The 25,802-nt window shown below is 38.2% G+C and overlaps 1 protein-coding gene and 1 pseudogene across 1 annotated transcript in view; both read left to right on the forward strand.

The window, feature by feature from the left end:
* DGKG (diacylglycerol kinase gamma) overlaps positions 1 to 25,802 on the forward strand; it is a 171,693-nt gene that overhangs the window by 74,968 nt on the left and 70,923 nt on the right. The window contains exons 2-8 of the mRNA XM_063306837.1: positions 3,020 to 3,360; positions 9,125 to 9,201; positions 13,737 to 13,757; positions 16,180 to 16,345; positions 17,894 to 17,956; positions 20,919 to 21,176; positions 22,674 to 22,844. Of these exons, the coding sequence (XP_063162907.1) occupies positions 3,294 to 3,360; positions 9,125 to 9,201; positions 13,737 to 13,757; positions 16,180 to 16,345; positions 17,894 to 17,956; positions 20,919 to 21,176; positions 22,674 to 22,844 (823 nt within the window). The 5' untranslated portion in view covers positions 3,020 to 3,293. The remainder of the gene's footprint in view (positions 1 to 3,019; positions 3,361 to 9,124; positions 9,202 to 13,736; positions 13,758 to 16,179; positions 16,346 to 17,893; positions 17,957 to 20,918; positions 21,177 to 22,673; positions 22,845 to 25,802) is intronic.
* LOC134500591 (U2 spliceosomal RNA) lies at positions 20,821 to 20,938 on the forward strand (annotated as a pseudogene).

Below are 25,802 nucleotides of genomic sequence, written 5' to 3' on the forward strand. Positions count from 1 at the left end.
CTGATGGCATGGCTTGATCAGGGGTCTTGCAGCCCTCTCCTGTCTAGGGGGTGTGCTGATGGCCTGTGCTCAGCCCTTTGTAGTTGCCAGTGGGTTCTGGTCTAGCTGCCTGCCAGCACGGGGTGCCTTCTTATCTGAATTGCTTTCACTTGCTCAGGCTCATTGTCTCTTGAAGCTGCTGGAGCTGCCTGATTGCCTGCTAGCTCTGCAGGCTGAGTGTCTGGTTTGCTCTTTAACCTCAGATCCAGCAGATGACCATAACCCTTACAATTCAAATTAAGGAAAATTCCTTCTTTGTGTGGACTCTCCTTTTGCCTTGTTTGGATCCATGCAAATTGCTGTTTCGTATAAAATGAGTTATCCTGACATGAAATGGAGGGATACTCACACATGCCTTCAACCCCACAGTTTATTTTGGGATAATATGTTGCATTTGTAGGGTGGAGAGTGGATTGGATCAGTTGAAATGGCTTTAATTTCAAAATTGTAAGTAGGCCCTAAGGCCCTACATCACTCCCAGGGTTTTATATGAATGGCTTCCTCTCCTGTCCCTCCAAAGAGAAGTTAATGGCTTTGCTAGTATTATATGTTATATTAGATCAAGGGAAGATTAGCGGGTGCATGTGTACAACCAACGTAATTAAATGTAATTTTCTGCCTCAGTCAAATTGTTTACTGGGTTAGGGTTTAACTATTCCTTCTTGACTCTAAGATGGAAAAAAGTCATTGAGAGGACTTCTAGGAACATCAGCTCTATCCCCTCTTTACTTTGCTTTCCTACATGGGAACCCAGGGTAGAAAAGGTACAGAAAGGATTGATGGTAGGTACAGTCCCACCCAACTCTGTGCATAGTGGCACTGCTGTCAACAGCATTATGGTGGGTGTTTTAGTTTTTTACTCAGGTGAAAATTAAATGTAAATAAATAAATAAAGGAAGTGACAGCCTCACAGCCTTTTTTGCAGCAGCTCAAGGGACATTGAAAATTGCTGCTTCTTGGTTGACTGGGTCACTGGAAATTGCTGCTGATGGAGGGTGTGATTTAATAACCTGCAGGAACAGCTGTCTCAGCTGTCTCTGCTGTGAGTCAAATGGCAAACATTAGCATTATTAAATACAGGGCAGGCAGGGGGAAGGGAATTCTGTTTGATGTAATTGCCCACTTTTGCTAGAATAGACCAAGAACAAAAAACAAAACAACTAAACCCACCAAACCCATCTTATATAAAGTTCACTGATAATTTACTATACTATCCATATGTAGGAAGAAGTTCTCAAAAACTTTCTGGGTAACTTTTTTCTCTGGAAGAATCATGTCCTTTCCTCTCAGTCTCACACTAGCCATGTTGCTTTATATTTATTGGCCTCTTCACACAACATGCCTAACTGAGCCAAGTGGTTTAATATTCTGCAAACAAAGACACTGTGTTTGATTGATAATATGCTTTTACTTGTATTGAATACAGGGAGGGGGAAAGAAAGAATAGACTTTTCTCAATTCAGTACCCTCCAGAGATTGGATTATAATTCCCATAATTCAGGCAAGCAGAGCCATGGCCATTCTGCTGGGACACGATGGAACTCATTTAATAGTATATCTGGAGAGCTTCAATTTGGAGAAGTCTATTATAAATGAACAATAATTTTCTGTATTTAATAAAAATAGAGCAACTGTTCCTTGTTGCTCAGGAGTAGTTTTGCTGTGGGAGTAATATGCTTCAGCCCTGGAGATAAGTAATATTCAGCTTCTCAACAGGAGGAAAGAAAAAATGCTGGAAAAATATTTTTGGAATGACAAAATATTAAGAATAGTTGAAGTATGCAGCAGATGAATTCATCTCTGCCAAATACATAGTCAGGTTGTGGTACTTTGGTCACAGATGCAAAGCTGCTATTGTGATGGCATGGACACAAATGATACTCAAACTTCCCACAAGAACTGTCTGCAAACAACTCCTTTTGAGTTTTTGTAAGATAGAAATGTTTAATTGGAAAACATGATGTAAGTAGGCTTTCTCAGTGTGGTTTCCTCCATTTTGGACTATAACTTCCATCACCCCCAAACAGCACGGTGAGCACATCTGGATGATTTAGATAGGGAAGACATCATATAAAGAAAATTTGCGGTAGCTATGCTTGCTCATAACAAATGTTCTTTTGGAGAGACCATCATATACTACATACTACACCCATATTTTAGGAAAACCCTCTGATTTATATTATAAGGGCAGAGAACTGAAGTTGTGTAAAATTTAGAATGTCTGAGATGTAGAAAATTCTAGGAAAGTACAAAAGGGTTTAGGTCAAGAGAGAATTGTGTGATTTAAATATTTAACAACATATCCTTATACATAGCTAGTCATTTCTACAAGGTGCTACATGACTTGTAAGGCATAATGCCAAATGGCATTCCTCAGACTAACAAGCATTCATGTTGTACAGAAATGGATGTCTCCCTCTACAGAACAGGCAACCTTTATTTCAGAATTTTCATGTATTTTGTAAGATGTAATTTCCTTTGATTCAGTGGAGCCAAGCTAAATGCCTGCATTGAAGCCACTTGCATAGTTCAACTGAGTTCATGGTTGAGACAGTCTCTCATTTCTTTAAGATACTTTTATATCAGTCACACAGTCTATCCTACCTGGCTGAATTTTTTTTAAACTTTACCATAAAATTATCCCATCTTTTCTCTAAGGAACTTAGGGTTGCATATATAGTTCTCCCAGCCCTCACATCTTTTTCTTCACACAAATTCTAGGAGATAAGAGATGGTAATCTCCCAAAGGTAGTCCAGAGAACATCATCAATAAGCAAGAATTTTTACCTGATCCTCTGGTTCTAACCATATACCACATTGGAATTAGCCTGTTTCATTAGAAGTGTTTTTATATTTGTAAAACTTCTAACTAAAATGTTGAATAAGTTCATTTCTATCTTGATTTTCTTGCAAGCCTTCAGCAGGAAGCATCTTGGAAAAGTGCATGTAATTGTATAACTTACAGTTCTTTTAATTCTAGGTTTGAATACACTGGCATTCTCCATGAGGTATTTTTCTGATGGCAGTCCTAAGTAAACTAGCTCTGAAGGAACTGGGCATATGAGCATTCCTGATGAATGTGATTTGAGTTCTGTGGTAGACATCAATTGATAACAATAATAGTACAGAAACTGTGACCACCTGAAGATCCAAACTGGAGCTATGACCCAGAAGAATTCCTAGATCTAGATGTGCATCTTCTCCATGGACATTAACTAGAGGTGACACAGCCTCCTCACAACTCAACTTGAAAGATGAGTGATGGGGCATGGATCATGCTTAGTCCAGCAGAGTTTGCTCAGCTGCAGCAGTATTCTGAATGTAAGTACTTTACCTCAGCCAAATGTCTATCATTCTCATGATGATTATTTATGTTAGTAATAACATTCAACAGATTGACCTCAGGGATCGGTGGCGCTGCGGGTTAAACCGCTGAGCTGTCGATCGGAAGGTCAGCGGTTCGAAACCGCGCGGCGGGGTGAGCTCCCGTTGTTAATCCCAGCTCCTGCTCACCTAGCAGTTCGAAAACATGCAAATGTGAGTAGATCAATAGGTACCGCTTCGGCGGGAAGGTAACGGCATTCCGTGAGTCATGCTGGCCACATGACCTGGAAGTGTCCCTAGGGACAATGCCAGCTCCATGGCTTAGAAACGGAGATGAGCACCGCCCCCTAGAGTCGGACACGACTGGACTTTACGTCAAGGGAAACCTTTACCTTTACCTTTACTTTTACCTACTGATGGTCTGGCCAGCCCTCTATGTATTATCTTTGAGAAATCCCAGAGAATGGGTAAAGTATCAGATCATACTGAAGTATCAGATGTCCATATCTTCAAATATAGAGAAAAAGAGAATCCAAGGAATTACAGTCCAGTCACTCTGACATCAATAACCTGGTAGACTTCTAGAGCAGACCATAAAGCAATTGATTTGTAATTACCTTGAAAACAACATTGTAAATATGAGGAATCAGTGTGGATTTCTCAAAAACAAGTCTTGCCAGACTAATTTTACCTCATGTTTTGATTGGGTAACATTAGTAAATTATGGGAATGCTATAGATATAATATATGTTTATTTCAGGACTGGTGAGCTAGTTAAATGTGGGGGGGGGATGTTATGACAATTAAGATGATACACTGCTGATTTGAAAATCATCAAAATGCAGGAAGTGTTAGGTGGGGTGTCAAAAGGTTCAGTCCTGGGCTCTGTACCCTTCAACGTTTTTATTAATGACTTGGATTGAAGTGATGGAGAGTATGCTTATCAGATTTGCAGATGAAGCAAAAATGGTGATATACGTCATCTCCTAGAAGAGGGAAATAAAATTAAAAACAATATAGGTTAGAAAAATGCTCTGAAAATAATATAACAAAATTTAAAAGTGAGAATGCAAAGCTATTTACTTAAGAAACAACACTCAGATTCACAAATACAAGATAGAGGATACTTGGCTTGGCAGTAGTGCTTGAAAAAAGGTCTTGGAATAACAGTTGATTACAAATTAATGTAGATGAACTGGCTGTTAAAGAAGGAAATGCAGTTCGTAGGATTTAGCACTGGAAAGTACATTTTAATTATGAAAATTGTTCCATTTTATTCTGCTTGGGTCAAACTCTATTTTGAGTACTGTGTTCATTTCTGAGCACCACACTAAGAAGAGAAATTCTAGAGAAATGTATAGAAATTAAAAAAGGTCCAGAGAAGGGCAACTTAGAAACTAACTCTTCTACAGAGACAGATTGAAAGAACTGAGAATCTTTAGCCCTGAGAAGAAAAGACTGAGAGGAAGCAGTCTTCATATACCTGAAAGAATGTCAACAGATAAAAGACCTAGCCTGTCATCATCTCGGAATGCAGGACTCAGAATAATTGATTTAATTATCAATTGATTGATCTGAAAAATCTTAATAGTAAAGACAATTTGTCAGCAGAACCCATTATTCAGAGTGGCAATAGGCTGTTCTTCACAGGAGGTGTCTAAGCCATCTATCATGATTGCTTTAGTTTGGGTTCCTGCACTGAGCAAGTGGTTGAATTCAGTGGCTTAGATGCCCCCTTAAAACTATATAATTCTAAACAATTCTATAAAACTGGGGAAGTAAACATAAGCTCTCACTGCATGGGGCAGAAGTGTCTAGGAAGTAGCCATATCTTCTCTAATAGAGCAGGGACTTGACACAGAACTATGGAAGTCCGAGAAGAGTGGAGGACAGAAGGTACCTTGATTACCAATGCTTACTCAGAGTCAAGGCAGAATGGAGAAAATGATGTAACTTATAGTGCACCACTCATTTCATCCTTGTTCAATTATGGATGGTGATGTCATTGGCTGTGCAAGAAACTTATTAAATTCTGGCTCATTCCCTTAGTAGAAGCAAGAATCTGGGCTGCTGTTGTTGGTCTAAGGGAAGAAAAGCAATTGCACTTGGCCAGTGCCTAAGGACAAAGCTGTCAGCAATGTAAGTGGAAGAAGAAACATCATTCAGAGGACAGATTAAGAGCAGATTCTCTATCAAAAAGATTAGCAGTGTGGAAGAAGAGAAGGAGAGTTGTTAAGGAATATTTGCTGGTCTAAAGCTGATGGAACGCACTAAGGCAACTCTTCTATATGTCCATACAAGTAGCAGTTTTTCCTGTTTATACATTCATAGACAAATTTTACATGGAACTACATATGATAACCTTCCCCAGCTTTGTGCTCTGCAGATGCATTAGGCTTCACCTCCATCCAGTAGAGCTGAAATTGGATCCCACACTCCCATCTGGGAAGGCCAGTGTGAAGTTTAAGTGCTGAGAATATACAGAAAAGAATGTTCCCACTGACTTATCACCATGAATTTAATCTTTCATAGACTCTAGCCTAAACATCACAAAATTCATTACTCCTGAAGAAATGGGATCTTGAGCAATCCCTATATTTTATATATGGAAACTTCTTTAGACATCTCAAAACAGGCTCTTCCTTTTAATCATTTTCCTGTAGTTTTTCAGTCTATATTTTGATCCTTTGGGACCAGTTTCTTAATCCAGGGCAGCTGAACTGTGAGACTGCTGGGACATTTCAATTCCTGGAGTTCTGAGAGCTCAATAAGGAAGCTTAAGACGCAGAGAACAATGGCTTCCATTAAGACACATTATGGAAGAACTCTTCTCAAATACTGCTGATAGAAATTAAAAGAGATACTATCATACCCTGTTATATTACTTCTATAACATATAATACCAAGCTATGACTTCACTTGTTCAATGACTTCAGGTGGCATCGTTTACTCATAGTGTTATGTTATAATGGGTGGATTCATATATCACGCTAAGCCAAAAGCAAACCAGCCACATAACGGCTTGTGAATTAGCCCATACAAGAAGTTCAATTTATTGTCACACTACAAAACCAGGCTATAATCCTTGCAGATAGAAAGTGGGCATGACAGCAGGTGTTAAGACTATGAAAGGAGTAGAAGGTAAGCTGAATCAATAATGTCTGAGCCCTAGCATGTGGAAGAGATGTGGTATTTAAATACTCTGTCATTTTGGCTACCAAAAGCAAAGCTGCCTCCATTCTGCATCTTTCACCAATCAATAACATCTGCTCTGAAATTTGGTTTTCAGTAGCAGTAGCAGGAGAGGTAAGGAAATAGATTCCAGAATACTATACTGTGCAGTTTTTCTAGAAATGTGCCATCTTCAAACCAGATTTTTAAAATTCTTTTATTGTTTTATTTGCTGTAAGTAAAAAAGCACATTAAGAAGAAAAAGATTTATTTATTTATTTATCACATTTATATGATCACCCTCTCACACAAAGTAACTCTGGGTGGCATACAACAATTGAATAAAACAGCAAATAAATTAAAAAAAACAATACTTACAAAAGATAAAAAGTAATTAAGATAAAAATACTATCAAAATTTTTAAAATATACATACCCCATGGAGAGAGCAAGAACATCAATCACAGTGGTGCCATCTAAGAGTGTCTCTGGTTCCCAAAGATCCCCAGGCCTGATGACTTAACCAGGTCTATATATCTGAGAAAAAAGAAAAATCTCTTCCTCTTTCTATTTTTTATAAAGAATGGTATCATTATAAAGACACTCATTTTTTAAACAGTTGATTAAACCTTGATCAGCCAGAATTATATTAGTCCTTTCATTGCAACAACAAAGGGCCAGTTCAAGGTTGAAAACACATTTCTTTGGTCTAAGATTCTACATTTGGGATAATTCTTTTTCCCCAGAAGTATACTATTACATTTGCAACACCCCAAGTCTAATATAGCCAAGGTTCCTCATAAATCCACAAATTCCTTATTAATAAAAATACAGATATTGAGCTAAAACAAGACAACAAAAGTAGGTCTAAATCATATGTGTTAAGATGCTTCAAATCTGTTACATCTTCAGTGTAAAAAATGGAATCCAGCCTTTTTTTAATATGCGCTGTGGTGTCCCTTCCTGAAAAAAATATGAACTTAGTTTAAAATAGACCAGTCATCTAGAGAAGGCCTGTTGAAAGTCCTCCCTCCATTGCAAAGTACATGTGGCATGGACAAGATGACAGCCCTTCTCTGTGGTGACCCCCACACTCTGAAATACTCTCTTCTGATAAGTACATGTGTCCCCTAGTTTGTCGATGTTCCAGAAATTAGTTAAACCTGTCTTATTTCAGAAAGCCTTTGGCCCCAACTAATTGAAGTTGTCTATTTGGCTTTTATTAGGGATTTTATTCCTATGTTGTATTTCAACATAGGAATAAAATCCCTAGGAATTTAACAGGGAACCCTTGTTTGTTTTCCTTTTTACTGCATGTTGCCCAGAGTCTTTTGGGACTGGGGCAGATTATAAATTCTGAAATGCAAATAAATAAGTAGATGTTCTATGTCTTTTGATCATTTCCTTCTTATATATTAAGTTAAATTAATCAGGATGCCAGTAATGCTAGCTCCAAGGCATTCTTGGCTTCAGGGTATCAGTAGCCAAGGACAGCTGAATCATTAGGTAGAGTACTTTCTCAGGCAACACATTTGTAAAAGGGCAGCAAATTGAGGTGCTTGTGGATTTTTAAATTATTTATTTATTTAAAACATTTGTATAGCCGGCTATCATAAAGTCAAACTCTGGACAGTTTACAACCCAATTTTTCCATCTCGTGCACTAGATTAACTTGGCTATCTTAAATAGTACACCCCATGACTTGGGTTGGCGAAAAGTCCTATTTCCAGTTTTGCCTCAGTCTGCATAATATCTTGGATTTAGGCCAGAATCTTTTTCCTCCACCTTTTCCTGTAGGGAGTAGAAGACATGAAAAGCATGATCTGACATTGTGCATCCTGAGGATTACTCACTCAACAGAGGTCCTCTTTCCTCATGTTATGTAATTAATACTTTGTAGTCCCCTCTGCTTGTCTGCCTTTCAACCATTCTAAATATCCTATGCAAAGATGGTGCTTCTTCACAGTGTTTTACATCAGAGAGAGGAAGGGAAGGCAGAGCTTTCAATCCCTATTTATCCTCACAGCAACTCTATAAGTAGGCTGAAATATATTAGTCCAAGATCATCCAGTCAGCATTCAATGGCTAGATGGGGGTGGGCACTTGCCTCTCCTTACTTTTATTCTAATGCTGTATCAAGCTGATAATCCCCATGGAAATCATTATGTGGTTCGCATGGAAGACTTTCTCTTTTTCCCCCCACCCTATTTGGAAATACTTTCTGCAGAGAAAATTGTGGTGGTTCCAACCACTAGATTTTAGTGGTTGTAAGGCTGGCATATCTCATAAAGAAGGCAGGTTTTTTACCCTGCACACAATAACATGGTCAATCATTTGAATTTGCAATGTGGAGTATCTATTACTTACAAGATAGTTCTAGGATTTAACAAAGTAGTTCTCACATTTATTAGTACAATTTAAGCCATTTAAAGGAAAGCAGATCTTCATATTATAGAAATATCGATAGCTTTTACTATTTTGATTCAAAATGTTGCTATTATTCTGTATAATCTTTCCTTGACTTGACCGGTTACGAACATCTTTGTAAATAGGCTGCTCTTAATCTTATTGGCCTGTATTTCACTTTCTAGATTCTACCAAGAAATTGAGAGATGTTTTGGAAGAGTTCCATGGGGATGGTATTCTGTCAAAATATAATCCAGAACAAGTAAGAAAATTTGCATTAACTATATTCTTAAATGTCTATTAACAAAATCAACTAGCTGTGTGGATTTGTTTGTACATAATTCCTGGAGGATCTTAATAGTTTTTTAGGATAAAATTGTTTTCACTGTAGAATATGTAAGCTTTTTAATTACATATTAAAACCAATCAAACCAAATGTTTCTCTAAATATGCCTTTTATCTGCCACATCCATTTTTAAAACAGTTGTGAGTAGCTAAGGTGATTTTCATTAGCACCATAATACAAAAGAAGAAGAGTTTTTCTTGTGAGATTAATAGTAACTTCTGGGAAGGCAATTTTTCTGGAACTGCTGAAGGGGGAAGGGAGAGATAAAATCTCCTCTCTCTGCACCAGGAGCCTGAGTGCAAGTGTCCACCTGTGCCTGCCCTTAAGTTCTTTTTAATAACAAGCTATTTGCTAAGGGATGATACATTTAGCATCATGTCTAGGGTGGCAGTGAGAGAGGGAAAGGCAATTCACTTCTATATGAAAACTTTCTCACAATGCTAATGAAAATGAAAAGCCAGGATTGGACTGGCATCCACCCTGTTGATTTCCCAGAAAGCCATAAAAAGGTGCTTATTCTGGAGGATCTTGGGAGAAGGATTTGTAGTAAGTGGCAAGCCCCTCCTTTTCTGGTCATATGTATATACTGTGATGCTGTTTGTCTGCTATTGGGGTTATTCTAATCATAATATAATAGGGATATTGTGTTGATTTGTTTTGTTTTAATCTTCTTATGCAGAGGGGAAATGTAAGCTGCTCAGAGGCCCTGTGGAGTACAGCAGCATAGAAGTCCTAGGAATAAATAAATAAATAATGGTTTCTGAAGATCTGCAGAGCATCTCTGCTTAGATAGAAATTAGCTCCACTGGATTTAGTGGGAAGCAACTAGTCTTCTGCTATTGGTTGATGCAACAGAGCTTTAACTGCTGTACTTGGAAATTGGAAGCCAGGTAGCTGCCTTATAGTACGCTGATTTTTAAAGGAACATTTAGTCTTTTTTAATTGTTACTGACTCTTAAATGGTCAGGGAGGAGTAGCCTATGCATTACAGGAAATATATTTCATAAAATCATCTGGTCAAAATGCATGTTGTTTACAACACTGTAAAAATTATTCTCACTGTTCTCTAAGATATAAAACTCAATGAGAAAATATTAAATTTGAGAATTGAATCATCAGTTGATATCAAATAGATGTCTAAGTTTATTATTACTGAACAAAGGTAATAAAATAAATATATTGTATACAATTGCTGTGATTTTTAATTTAAAATTAAAACTATTTAGCTTTAAAATATGTGTATTTAAAGACACTCTTGTGCATTTTAATTGGGTTGAAGTGGGCAGTATTATTTTTTCCTTTTTGTTTGATTTTGCATTTCTCCCCACCCAAACGAGGAACCTTCTTTTCTACCTCTAAAAGTCCTCCCTCATTATATTTGACATATTAAAGTATTATCATTTACTTCCTCAAAATAGCACTTTGGACTTAACTTGAAGTGGTCAGAGTAGAAGTTGAGAAAAGCACAAGGATGATTCTATCAAGTTGCTATCCTTACTGAGAGTTTAAAAAAGGGGCACTAAACATGACAAAACGGAATATACGTTCACTGTGTAGGAAAAGGGAATTAGCAAGAACAATAGTAAGCTGTTCCCAGGTAAGAAAAGGAAGAAAGATGCGGAAATATTCATGAACACAAATGAGCCCAGCACTGGAGACTATTAAATTAGATGGGAAATTAGCACAAATAATTTATGGGGAAATGTTTGACTCCCAGAGTAATTACAAAGACAAGTCAACAAAAAAGCAGCAGAAATTGCAACCACATTCCTATTTAGAAGAATACTTGTTAGGCACTTGGAAGCAAGCAGGACAATTATTGTTTGTGGGTGGCTGGAAGTGGGCAGTGGTGCTTTCCACCAAGAGCGCATGCTGTGGTTTGTATCCTGCAATAGAGTTATTACTTACTGTGGGGTATTGCACTAAGCAACCGAGGTAGGTATACTTCATTACTACCCACTTGGAAAAATTATTGCATTTGCCATTGGGTATAATGACTAATTGCCTTTAAAATCCTTTGAAGACTGGATTTGCTTTCCAAGAGAGGATGTGGAGGAAGCTGACCAAAAAGGAGTATATGGTGAGGGGGAGGTATTTCCATGGAGTCCTTTTGTAACGTATACTTTTCATTTGTTTAATCACCCTCTCATCACTATCCCCTTAGTAATAACTTATAGGGCAAGGGAGGCATAATCCATTGCTCAGAATTATATTGCTTCAGCCCACTTTCCTTTTTCATTTAAGAAAAGCCAAAATAGGATAGTTTTTTTGAGGGGATAGCCATCATTGTTGACAGGCAAGTAAGAACATTTCAGGTGGCAGGTTACCGATAACAATCATCACATTGTGGCTGCCTCTGAAGCAGAACTGATTGCAAGCTTGTGCAAAATGTGCAAAATGAGGATCTAACCAGTATTCTCTTTCTTCTCTAATATCCTGGACCAAATTGCAAAAACCTTTTAACTTTTCTTAGGCATTCATCTCATCCCATTTCAGATGGAATCTATTGTCCTATTTTCAAGTGCCTCTAACACAATTCTGGTGTTAACTTTTTGTTTGATTTTGGTGATTGTTTATTGGTATATATTTGTACTTTTATGTGCTTTTTCTTGCTGAATTTTCAAAAAGCTTAGCTCACTCAGTATAAATCTGTTATCCTTGATTTTGAGCCAGCTTGAGGAAAGTAACTTGCAGAACAAAATGATTTAAATAACTAAAACCCCCGAAGTTAAAAAGGCAACTAAAATCTAAAATATTCACCAGAATGCTAAGTCATACAACAAGAAATATTGAAGAGCCAAAACAATAAATAGCAACAAAAATCATATGCAAGTACCAGGCAAAATAAAAATATTCTTAACTACCTGTTCCAACCTGCTTTTAGATCATGACAGGGAAAGTACAGCTCCCAGCAAATTACGTTGGCTATAACTGCTCAGTGAGTTTCATTTCAGCAATATCTGAACTCTGTAACTGTTCTAGATTAAACTGAAGTCAGGGAAGTGAAGGAGAAGGAGCAGTTATAATCCTCATTTTTCTTCCTGAGGCCATAATCAGTTATGCAGGTGCAGAAAGGAATGTCTTAAAAGTCCATACCAGAAAAATCACACATCAACTGGGAATAGCTGCAAAGGGAATCAAATATTTAAGTCGGTCAACTCAAAAGTATTAAGACAGTTCTGTAATTTGTGTTGAATAGTTTTTGTATAAGTGCTAAGGTTCCTACTCCCCATCAATGGAATATTTATTTTAAGAATATCATGTGGTAATAGAAACTAACAGTAAACTATTCAAATCTACATCAGTCAATATTATCTGTTCTAAAAAGATCCCTAGATCCAAGAATAAATTGCTGGAATCAGTATATCTGACAGAAAAATTGCTTCATTTTGATAAAAGTAACTTTTCAATATAATTTAGTGAAATATTGCTTAAATTCTTCCTTGTTGTACTTAATTACTTAAAGCAAAGGTATTCTACCACATGCTGAATTTGGAGATAGTTCTACCAATAACACAACTCCCAATATATGCATAACAATATGTTAGTGTGGTATGCTGGGCCATTCAAGAATTTGACCAAAGTCTCCTAAGTTATAAAATTCTGCTGTAACATTCATTTAGATTGCAATCCTGGGAACGAGCATCACTGAAAGTCCCACAGGACTTCCTTCTGAATAAGCACGTAAAAGATTTCACTGTTTGGTGCAGATCCAGCCCTATTATAGGCAGAGTGAGAATGTCGCCTTGGGTGGCAAATGATGAGGGGCAGGAAACAATGGCAAGGTGTTCAAACGATTAAATGAAATACATACAACCTGCCTTCCACCACATAAGTTAGTCTGCTGCTCTTGGTTCTGGTAAAGATTCTGTCCTCTCACCTCACGGTGTTGGCAGATCCAGGTGTTAGTCTGGAATTAAGAGAGGCACCATGTTGTTTTTTGCCTCATCAGAAAATCAGTCTTAAGCAGCATACTCACTTTCCAACCCTAATTAAACTCAGAAGGTTGTTATGAGAATAAACAGAGATAATCTTCTATAATCTTGGCAGAAGTCCCAGATACAAATATGGCATGTGTGTGCTTGCACACACACACACACAAACACACACATATATACAGTATATTAGTATTTCATTAAATTCTTTGAACAGAAAGCATTTCCTTGGAGAACTTTTTTGCTACCTATCAGCTAAATGCAAAGTTCCCCAAGCCAGAGATCTCATCCAGAAATCTTCTGCCTAAAACATGTCTTTCCATCCATTGGTGAAGTTTGAAATAGGGATACTTTAGAACAATTTATCCTCCCAAGTACCTTCTATGGTGATACATTCGGGGAAGAACTATAGTCTACCCTGGATGCTTGAATGGCCGTTGTCCAATGGAGTAGCTACTTGTTCAATGTTCCTTCACTGAACTTTGCTTTGTCTTTCTCTGCTCTTTATTCCCTCAGAAGCAAGACACTTTGAACCAAGTAAGACTTGTTTTTCCAGCCCAGGCTCTCATTTGTTGTGTTATTTGTTGCTTTGTATGGTTGCTTTGGCATAAACTAAGATTCCCCCCAAATTATCTAAGTTTATACTTATGACATGAAGTTTAAATCTGCACACTATTGAAACAAAAAAACAAAAAAACAGAGCTTATCCTGGAGAGCAATAAATCTTTAGGAGAAAAAAAACAATACTTAAAGTTCAAAATAGCCCAATAAGAATGAACCTATAGTGGTCATAAAATACTGCAGAGAAAAGAAACAGAAAATTGCCTATTTGAAGGAGAATGGAATGTCATGGGGAAAGGCATGGCTGGCTGGGATGCTCCAAGCCGTATTCCACGTACCATGGCATTGGGCCTGACTTGTTCTTCTCTATTCACCCAAGCCACAGACAACAGAAGAGAAGATCTATTTTTTTAATGATTTATCAGAAAACCTTTCATGAGGAAATTAATTGACAAGCAAGATAAAGAGTCAGTGGCATCTTTTTACAGTGTTATATGATATCATGTCATATAACATATCAGCCCAGTTATTTCGGCAACTGCATAGAATACTGACAGCAATGCTAGTTAACTGTTGCTAATCACTTAGATTAAATATTGCAGGGAGTATAATAGGTTTGCTGCAGAACTATGAATTATTGCTAACAATTCACAGAATGCAAAACCAAGAGCTGGCAAAAGCATGTTTTTGGCAACTCTGTTGTTACCTTTGATCTCTTCTGCTTCCCCACTTATGGCTGCACCACATGTTTTTAAAGTAACCTTTCATAGTAAGGTTACTATGAAAATTGTGAGCTTCCTGTTAACTACTGCCTGTCTACCAGCTATCTCAAAGTTCAGCATAGTGGAAAGCTCTCAAGAATCCCACCAACTAGATGTGGGCAAGGTATCCATGTTTGCCAGATTGCAAGCAGGACAATGAACAGAAGTGTTCGTGTGTGTGTGTGTTTGTGTGAGTGTCCTTCTGGACTATGATCAAATATTTCTTCAGCCAAGCCCATTCTACCAATGTCACCAAGAAGATTCCAATAAATTTATATATCAGAAGTACTTCCAAAAGCTTGTGCTGAATGCTTTGCCTTTTGTGGTGATGTCTATTGAGGTTGTCTGTTGTCTACTGAGGTTCTGCCTTCACTGCTGCTACTGTTGTTCTACATATATGCATGCAACCCTGCTTTCAATATGCATGTCAGAAATGCATTGCCATGCTTCCTTGTGGCATACTTAGGTATACTTTTTATTCCTGAAATATAATGCTGATTCAGCACATGGGAAAGAGATTTCTAGGTGCATATTAGTGTACAGGTAAGCTGCAGTGTGTCTCTAATGAATATCTGTAGATGAATGTGTTCATGGTCCATGCACTTTCCTCAAAAAATACCTCAGTGCATACCTGTTCTGTGCATAAAATTATTTTTCATCTTTGTTCTTGGAATTTAAATGCATACTTGTTTTCTTTCTAACAATCTTTTCTTCAGAGATATGAAACTCAAAGTGCACAAAGCACACCACAAGCCAGTCTTCTATCTAGTTTGTATCTAGCATAGCCCAACCATACCTGATACCTTCCAAGTAGATTGGGCTTTAACCTGCACAAGTCCCAGGCAACACAGCCACTGGCTGTGCTAGTTACAACATGTGGGAATTAAATATTTCAGATCTCTGGAGGGTACCAAGTTGGGGAAGAATTGTTTATTTTGCCTTATTTGCTTTACCAGGTTCATGGATCCCCTCATCCTTCCTGCCACTGTCCTACCTGTTGAAAGTTCATAGCTGAATAATACGCCTGCACCCATCTCTTTGGCAGCCTTGATAACAATGATGTGCTGACAGATCTGGAGCAGCACTGCACTATGTTTTCTAAGATGATAATTCAAGCACAGTGTTATTCAATCCTCCACCTTCTAACTTAAAATTTTCCCCTTTCCTACAAGTGTGGCTAAGTTTTATTGGTTTATTTCACCTTATATATTGTGTATTTTAAATGGCCCATTGATCCATAAGATTGAGACAACAACAGCATCTGCATGTCTTTTCAAACAACAAGGGGGATAACCTTTTCTCCACTCCAAGATAACCCCAAAATCATAGGAGATGAAAAATTGGGTTGATCAAGCATAATTCAGTCCTTTATTCCAGATACCTTTCCCAACAGCTTATTAACCCGCCTACATGGTCCTAATGACAAAATTCTTGGTCTATTTTCACAATGTGGAAATCACTACCTTGACAGTTGTATTTATGTTCTCCTTTATTTTTTTTTCCTTCTACCCTTCCTTCATATAGCTCCAACAGTCTCAATTTCAAATGGGAAGGAAATGTAATTGATAAGATTTCTTATGTTTAAAATATTATTTTTAAAAAATATTTGTGTCTTTTACTTTCCTCCTTCCTGTTAGCCTATTGACTATGAAGGGTTCCAGCTCTTTATGAGAACATATCTGGAGGTGGATATTCCAGAAGAGCTCTGTCAGCACCTCTTCATGTCCTTCAAACAAAAAGTCAGCCAATATTCTCCGGAGAGCCAGCAGCAAAGTGCCAGTATTCCACAGCTCAACAACCCTGGTAAGCAACGTGCCTTCTTTGCTGCTTCAGTTCTCATTAGCCATGGCTGAAATGGCTGAAACTGAAGTATTTTGAGGTGTCTTTCTGGGCAAGTTTGTTTTCCTAGAAGAATAGAGGAGGGCTGCCACTAAATGATGCAGTGTAGTATCTTCTGCCTAGGGTTCTGTTATGCCCTTTTCTAGGATATTCTGTTCCATTTACTTTCTTTGAATTTGCAGTTCCACTTATGAAATGGCATTCTATGGCCACTTAATCCTCATTGGGCTGGGTTTCTCCCCCCATAAATCTTTCCATAGATAGCATGCACATTCAGCATCCATGGACTGTCTTCTCTGAAGCTGTGTAATGGCAAGTTAAATTAATGTGATTTGAGTTATGAACTGAACAAATCATTTTTATCACATTCTAGGTTCAGATGCAGGGACTTAATCTGAGAGCCACATATCTTTCATTTTGCTTAATTAAACCTTTTTGAGTGCTCATATAAACGGAAAAAAGGGTGTGTGTGTGTTCATTCATTCATTCCATGTGTTTCTCTAAATATGTCTTTTATCAACCAGATCAGTTTTTAAAATAGCAACAGGTGTAGGAGCGGGGAAGGTAGTTTGTATCAGCACTGTAGCACAAAAGGAGATAAATTTTTCCTGCGCAGTTAATAGTTTCTGTTGGGAAGGAGAGCTTCATTGGTCTCCTGAAGGGAGAAGACAAGGATAAAACCTCCTCTTCCTGCACACTGGAGCCTGAATGCAAATGACCACCTTAAGCGCTTTCAAACTACAGTAGCGGCTCATCCACACAGCCCGGCTGATGTTGGTATTAAAATGGCTGCCTCAGCATTTCTTTTACTGCACCTCAGCAATAAGGCTGGTGGTGTTGTCATGCACAGGGAAAGTGTGCTATGCCCATGGCAAGCTACTTTCTGGTAGGGAGACAACTGGAAAACTTGAGGAATCCCTGAATCAAGCTGAGGAGGTTGACAGGAACAAGGGAGGGGAGTCAAAACAGTAACAGAAAAAAGCAGCCATCTGTCCCTCTTTTCCCACCCCACTTTTCTCTACATGTAGAATCTCCAGCTCTATCAGGAGTTATGGAGAGGAGTAGGTCCCACATGTGAACCCCTTTGCCCTGACAAAGCTCATACACCCATCTCCATCTTCCCCTTCCCAAATGCCCCTGCTGCCATTCCCATGATGGGGCCAAGCCAGTCACAATGGAACCTCCTTTTAAGGTACCTGTCCCTCCCCATAGCTGCTATGCCGAGCTAAGGAGCAAGCAGCAGTGTTCATCCTTACCTTGTAATGCGCTGAGTGATGCTTCCCCACAGCTGGTTGGGGTGAAACAGTTTCTGCAGCAGTGTTTTTAAGGGTGAACCAAAATAATAGATACATGCAGTTCTGTATTCTGCCTAAATATTTGTGGGCCTTTCATGGAATAAAAGTAAAAAGTGTGATTGCTAATGTAACAATTTGCAATGAATACTGATCAGTTGATGGCAAGTGCCCATTGCTAAAGTATGTGTATATTCTTCTGATTCTTTCATGTATTCAGAATGCAAGACTCTTGATACAGGCATCTCCATCCAGACAGAAGTTGCTTGTGCTCCTGTTACAGGTATCAAATATAAATGCTTTAAGAGCTGCACAATCTGTCTTGCACATTTAATAAGGAGCTCTGCAGGCACCAACAGGCTAAGTTCAACATTAGTTCCAACTCTTTATTGTCACTTTCTGTAAAAACAAATGCAAAGCTAGGGACTACGCTGTCTCTGGAATCCTGCACAGAAACATACAGCAGCAGCTAAGTAAACATGTCAAGCAAATAATGCTTGGGTGCCAAGAGATCTCCCATTATTCCAGGGAGGTCGGCTCTTCTCATCTTTATGCCTTGCCAGGAAACAGTTGCTATGTGGGGATGTCCTTTTTTCAGTGTTGTGTTTCTGATTTTGTGGTATTTCCTCTACCATTCTAGTTAGATGCAGAAGATGATCAGAGGGAACATATAGTAATCACAAAGCCAGAGATTAGTATTATTAAATATATATGTAATCTAATTTGCAATCTAGACTGAATCAATATTAGTAACATAAACTTTACAAAGATGAAATTGAGCTTTTTCTGTACATCCCACTTACAGCAAGATACTTAGTGCACCATTTAGGGAAGAGCAAATTAGGGAAGAGGCTATAAAGGGTTGAAAAGTTATCAGCCTCCCTGCCCAGGTGGATTAACAGCTTTGTTTCATAAAGAAGTTATGTGGTATGTTGAGCCCTAGAGTTAAATCTACATAATCCGGATATGAAGATATCTCAGTGTACTTAGTGAGAAGGCTGAATACCTTTATAGCACAATATGTAATTTCTGGGTTTATGTTGCCCCCCCTCATTTTTTTTTTCAGTTGGCTAACCATTATTCTGTTAAGCCTTTCGTGGGTAGAGGGTGATATACTGAGACTGTCATCCATGCCAATTTTTAATTGTGTGGTTGTATTGCTTGGTTTTGTTTTGGGGGTTTTGGGGGAAGGGGTTGCTTGTTTGTTGGGGGGTAGTTAATTGTGGATTTGGATAATGTGTTTGCAAATCACCAAAGTCTTTGGATTGGGGTGGCATACAAATTTGAGTAAGCAAATGAATAAATAAATATAACTAAGGAAACTAACTTATTACTTGCACTCAAACTGACATAGGAAAATGATTTTCAGAAAGCCATTAAAGAAAGAATGGAGTAAAACATGAGAATGGAAACTAGTGTTTTCTTCTTCAGCTACAAGTAAGAAAAATGAAACATCCTCTATGGGTGATATGTGACTCCCCACCACCACTTCAAGTTAGCACACCTAAAAGAACAGCAGTGACCCCTCTGTTGAAAGGATGTGGGTCAAGAGAAACATATTTTGACCCATGGTGGACTTATCTCCAAGTTTCTTCCTTTTGGCTGGAAATCTTTTCAGAAATGAGTAAGGTCACAAAATAAGTTCTAAATTCACACTTAGCTTTGTTTTAAAAAATCTGAGTTCAGGTGGGCTTTGACATCTAAGGACTTCGTTATTCATGTGCCAGCTGTTGCTAGAATATTTATAGCCAAATACTGGAAAAATAAAACAATGACCCTTGATATCAGCATTGATATGTGGGGCACATTGCATAGCAGAAAAACTACTTCATATTGTTCAGCCATGACAAGGCTAAGCCAAACACCACACTTTTTTTATCAGATGGCATGATTTTACTTTCTATACAAATCAAAAACATTTTGGCTGAGGTCCCCTATACTTGCTTGTATACATGGTAAAAGGGTCAAGGAGGTTTGTGAGGAAACTTAGTTTTGTTGATACTTTTATAACATATTGTAGACCTTTCTTCTTTTCTGTTTAACCAGAAACTAAAGGACCATATAGGAATACCATGTCAGAATTTTCTTTATATTTTTGCTATTTTTAATTATATTTTTATATTTTAAGTTTAGATTTAATATGTACAATTTGAAATTTTAAGAAAATCTATTATTTTACATTATTTAAAAAAACGCACAATGGATCTTCTCTATTACATTACCAGATTAAAATGGACATGTTGGTGGGGAATGATAGGAGAATCTGGTGGGCAATAGGGTAAGAAAGGCTGGCAGAATTATTACCAAGAAGAGCTTTTTCAAGTGCAGTACAGAAAATGGCAAGATTTTAGGTAAGTTCCTTAGAAAAATAAATTCAGAAGCTGTCTGAAAGATCATCAATTTTTTGTTCTCAGCTTCCTCTGACAAAATGAATAATTTATTATCTTTTTAACTGTTTTAGAAGAGGCTTCTTTTCATCCATTAAAGATAGTAATCCTAATTGGCTAAAATCTGATGCTCTCTGTTGAGCATTCCCAAACATCCTTGAAAAGTTTTTCATGTAATATGTGTATGAAATATTACATGAATAATTTAAGCAAATCTAAATTAAGAAATATTTTTTTTGTAGCCTCATTACTAGGAGGCTTCTCTTTTGATGACTGGGGCTGCCCACACTTAGCATTTGTTGGTGGCTGAGGATCCCAGAACATGCGATAATGATGCAAAGCAGACAGAATCATGATTTATTGGGTGGGGGGATTTGTGGAGTTCTCTTTGTCTTATAAATTATGTAAAATCTATTTTAAAATATATATAATTGTTTTTGTGCTTCCACCCTGAAAACTGAAAGAAACCACAGCAGCTCTATAGACTTCAGAAAAGAATTTCAGGAATCTTGTATAGTCCTGGTGTCTTAGGTTATTCACCTCCCAGCCTTTACTAGAAAATCCTATTTGTGTGAAAATCTCTTGGATAAAATAAGGTCCAATTTTATACAGGGCAGCGAGGGAGTGTGCACAGCCACTCTGAGAGAGGAGGAAAAGAAGGGCGATGCAAAGGTAGAGTGTTCTGGGCCATGCTGGCTAGGATGATGTGGCTGGAAATTACAGTCTAACATGAAGCTGAGAAACTTAATATAAAACATCAATTGCTTCTCAGCCTTTTGGCTAAGATCAAGTGTAGTGTAATCCAAAATATCATGTTTCATTAAGAAGTCTGATTCCTCACTTTATTTTCAATTATAGGGATTAATGGGAAAACTCTTCTAAGTGCCATGGGAAGGCATACACCTGAATCTAAAAGCCCCCAGACAAATCTAGCAGAGCCACATTCAGCATCTCTCAGTCCTGTCCCAACAGCCAACATCAATGCCCTTGGGAATGCCTCACCTAGCTGGTCCAGATCATCATCACAGAAATCCACTGCCGGTAACCCTTCTGCTCACAACTCCTCAGGGTCCTCCAAGATTTCCTCAGGGTCTCTGCTTACTCCACAATCCCCAGGTGAGACCTGCCTTTCTTTTCTTGAGGACTCCCTATATATTTTCCAGCCTCACCCACACATAGCTATGAAATTCATTTCAGAGGTCAAAACCCTAGCATGGGGTACACATCTCTTAGAGGAGCCTGAAATGGGAGGTAGAGCTGAGGAGATGCATTTTTGGCCTCTGTGAGGGTATAAGAAGCAGAAACATCAGACTGAGAGAGTGATTTCAAAAGCAAATTTGCACCATTGGCCAGTAAATTACTTCCAATGTCCTCCCTACTTCAAAGGCCCAGTTGCATTTCTGTGCTACGTGGATCAATCAGTTTGAGGGACTCTTCAGCCACTAATCTAACCGGGATGATGTTATCAGCTGCTTGAGTTTAGCTAGGTACTGTACTTCTATTCCAAGCATTCTGAATTCAGCAGTTTTTGATGTTTTGGATGTTTGTATGGCTGGTAAGAGAGGTGGAGTGGGAGAGTTGTTTCCTTCTGAGTTGTTTCAGCCAATTTTTTTATTATGTGGTAAAAGCAGCTGGGATGGGGAGGCCACTGAGTGACCCAATGTTTCCAGAGTACTAGTTTATGCCAGGAAGCAAAGGGTAAATGGACAAGGTTGCAAACATTCTACAGTAGTTTAGAATTTATTTGTGTACTGATTTCTTCACCCACACCTTACTCTGGTTATTTCTTCCAAAACACATCTTCCTCCTCAGGTACGATATGCATTCACATTCATACACATTCTCCTTTTTGCTCCATTGCATACCATGTCAGCCTTGCCGATATAGAAGCTCCTGAAAGCAGGTTTCTTGTCATATCATGAGGAGGAACTTGTGGGTACAGCCATTTTGTTTATCTGTCAAGAGCAGACATTCCTGAGTTGGAAGCACCCCTTCTTACAGAAAAGATTCCAGAGGATTGCTCACATTAGTCTATTGCAGAGGAAGCCACAGTTACAGGACAACGTAAAATCTAATACATGTATTAATTAGCTCCAGTCCACAAAATCATGTGCTGTAACAAAATGTTAATTTACCACAAGACAATAATTTTCCTCCCCCCGCTTCCATACAGACATCCTTTTCCCTAGCCTGCCTTCCTCATTCCATTTCCCTCTGCTGCTTCTCTTCCCAGCCCCACCACCACTTTCTTCCCACTACCTTACAGTCTTTCTCAGCCAAACTTCCCCACTGAGCTACCATGCTTTCTTATTCACTGGTGTTTTAGGTTTGGATTTTTAAAAACAGCTATTGCCACAATAACTGTGTAACAATAAATACAAAAGAAAATTTTACAAAGTGGGCCACAACCTCACCCATATGTTAATTCTTGATTTGCCATGCAAAGTCTAGTGCAGCCTTTAGCTCACAGAAATTACTTTTGATCTAAGATCAGTGTTATAGCTCTAAATCAATCTCTCCTAACAGTCACCCTGTACCTATTTTGGACTATAATCTAAAGCAGCTTGGAACGGTTATTCTAAAGCAACATGGTCCTTTTTCTCTTCCTTCTAGGTTCCAGAAGTTTGGACAAGAAACTGCCCTTCAGCCTCCGAAAGAGTCACATCTCCCTGAAAACAGCCAGTCCACACCCACCAGCCCCTTTGGCTCAGGTAGTCTACCTGAAGGACATTGTCTGCTACCTGTCACTGCTGGAAAGGGGACGGGCGGAGGATAAGCTGGAGTGTAAGTGCTTGGGTGACAGGAAGAACATATGTAGCCCTTGAGTACCAAGTGCAAAGCTATGGGTACCTTGGTTGCAGCTGGCAGGGGTGGAAGGAATGTGGGACGGTTGTGGTTTTAGAGGCAACCATAAGAGCTTTGAGGTTTATAAGGGGGCAAATGCTTAGTTTCATGTGGATGTGAATTGCGAATGAAGCAGACAATAAATTGTTCATTCATTCTTTTCCAGTTAAACAGGAATAGGAACCAATGGGTTTCCATATGTTGTTGGACTCTCTCATCAGCTCCAATATGGCCAGTGGTTGTAGCTGGAAACAGCTATGGCCCACAACAAGTAGCTCATTACGGGCAGATAGACTAGTTAAACAGCTTTTGCTTAATATTTATTGATGGGAGGCTGCTACATTGGCCCATAGGTCATATTTCTATGGCCCTTTCCCTTTTTTGGGGTCCCTTTTTCAGGGAGTCAAAAACAGAGTTTGTGGATGATTTTCAAATATTTTCCAATATGAAATGTTCAAGTTTCAATGGTCCTCCATTTCTCCTGCAGTAACTCCCATTCCTCCTTGCTTTCTAAAAACAACAGCCCACTGGCCACCACAAAAAATAAATGGAGCAGTCCCCAAGCATAGATACCATGTTTATTGGTTAACATGTTTGGGGGTTGCATTATTAATCCAAAATGTTTCCTGTGTCCTTCCTGATGGATGGCTTTTAGTGTGACTAATCAAAAGGCATTTGTAGTATAGTGTTGCTCTTCTCTAGCTGTTTTTTTAATAGAAAGGAAAGAAGTTAAGAGGCAACCGTGTACTATAAAAGATTTGTCTGGAAGCATTCTCAGGGCATGTACTCCAGTGCTAACCCTCAATTCTGCAGGTGAGGAATCCATGTATCAGTCATCAACTCTGATGAAATACCAGCTCAGTGATATGATTTCAAATTCCTCAGTTAGGACTTACCAGCTTCCTTATCATAGGAGGTGGAGTTTTTTCCTCAAATATATAGCTGTGAATTGGGGAGTGGGGTGGGCGGAACATATGGGTACAAAGAGCTACAAGTATTGCTGAAAACTAGATACCTTTTAAATTAGCTCCTTGGAAGATTAACCTTGACAGTAATTTGGAAGGGCAGATCATCTGACGAATTTTAACCCTTTTTGTAAAGCCTTTTTCTCTTTTCTTTACAATTACCTTTTCCCCACATATTATCTCTCTCTTCGGTTTTGTTCTCCTCTTTTTCCATATTTCTTTTCCCCTTTCTCACCCCATTTTCAGCCTTATTTTGGAGCGTGGCTACTGGTGATTGGTGTATGAGTGTGTATATAAACGTGTGTATATAAGCATGTATGTGTGGTGTTGTGTGAATCCTTTTATTGCGGAAGGGACTCTCTAGGATAGATTTCAGCTGGAGTTGGCAGTCCTAGGTGGACATAATGGGGAAGCTGTGCAACAGGATTGGTTTCCTGTTTATAACCCTTTTTCATCTTATTCCTCCTTTATGCTAAACTCTGAGTCATTTGCCATTTGAAACTCCTAGTTTTATAAGCCAATCTCTGTTAATACTGCAGAGGACCGATTAATTATGAGATATCACTGGGAAGAAAACATTTAGCACTGTTCTCCCAGGATCAGTCTATGATCCATTCTGGTATAGCATTTCAAGGTGAATTACTCAGTAGAATCTTTTCAGAATGTCATAGTAGGAGTAGAAATGTGGTGTTGGAGCTACCCTTTAGGTTTAATGGAACATTCCTAGCCTGTAGACAGGCCTCTCTTGACTGGCTATGGGGATAAACAGGGATATTGCTTTTCCTATTTGAAGTGATATTGAACAAATGTTTCTTCCTTTGTAAATGGGTTTGTATCCTAGGACAAAGTTACTCATCTCTTTTGGCCTGCTTGGTTTTCTTGTTACACCTCATTTATCTTATGAACTGATTCTTGGATACATAGCAGAAAAAGGAGAAAAATAGCTTTAAAATGAAATTTGTTATCTATTTGCTGCTTTTTTGCAAAATATAAACTCCAAACCTTAAGAAATAGTGTACACTTTTGTTTCATTAGCATTCCTGAAATATGTAGAAGGCTGCCCTCTAGTGCTGTTCGTTAGTTTTCCATTAAAGATTAAGAATTTTTTATTTGTTTGTACATAGCATTAAAAATTATTTAAATATAGTACTATGTACAAACAAATAAAAAATCTTTAATCTTGAAGGATTTGTCTGAAGCCTACATAAAGAGTGACCCTAGAGGTAGTTTCTTCCAAAAGATCAGCTACATATTTTACATTGAGAATGAATTAAGTAGAGCATAATTATAAGCAATTAGACACATATATGGAGAATATTGAGAACAATAAATTTGGCACGCACACAGATTGAGGAAATCTGTCTTATGCTTCATGGACTATAATTTTAATTTTTGTATGTTGTTTCTAAGATTGTAGAATAGTCCGTGAAGCATAAGACAGATTTCTTCAATCTTCATTTGAGTTGGATGACATAATATCTGACCACCTGGCTGAGCTTGATAGACACTGGAGCCAAATACATCATCTGCTTCAATGTGGATTACATTGGCTTTAAGATGACATGGGCGTTGCCATTCACATTATAAATTCACTGGTATTGCTGATCTACTGATTTGGGTATTCCATTTACTTAAAATGTATATTAAATCAACTGTTAAGCATGTTCAGTGCTGATTATAGTACTTGAAGCCCCATATATCTGAACAACACCATGTTGGGGAAAGCTGGGCTGATTTATTTCTAACTGAAAATGTAAAAGAAAAAAACAGCCCCTCCAATTTTCAGAAATCATGTCCAGACTGGGCTCCAACTGCCATAAAAAACAGGGCTGGAGACAACTCTGATTTACTGAATACAATTAATACTGATTCTAAGCAGTATAGATGGATGTACTGTATACTGCAATTGCAAAAAGTGAATTTCCTGACCTCT

Source organism: Candoia aspera, chromosome 6 (assembly GCF_035149785.1).
Source record: "Candoia aspera isolate rCanAsp1 chromosome 6, rCanAsp1.hap2, whole genome shotgun sequence".
NCBI classification, from domain to species: Eukaryota; Metazoa; Chordata; class Lepidosauria; order Squamata; family Boidae; genus Candoia; species Candoia aspera.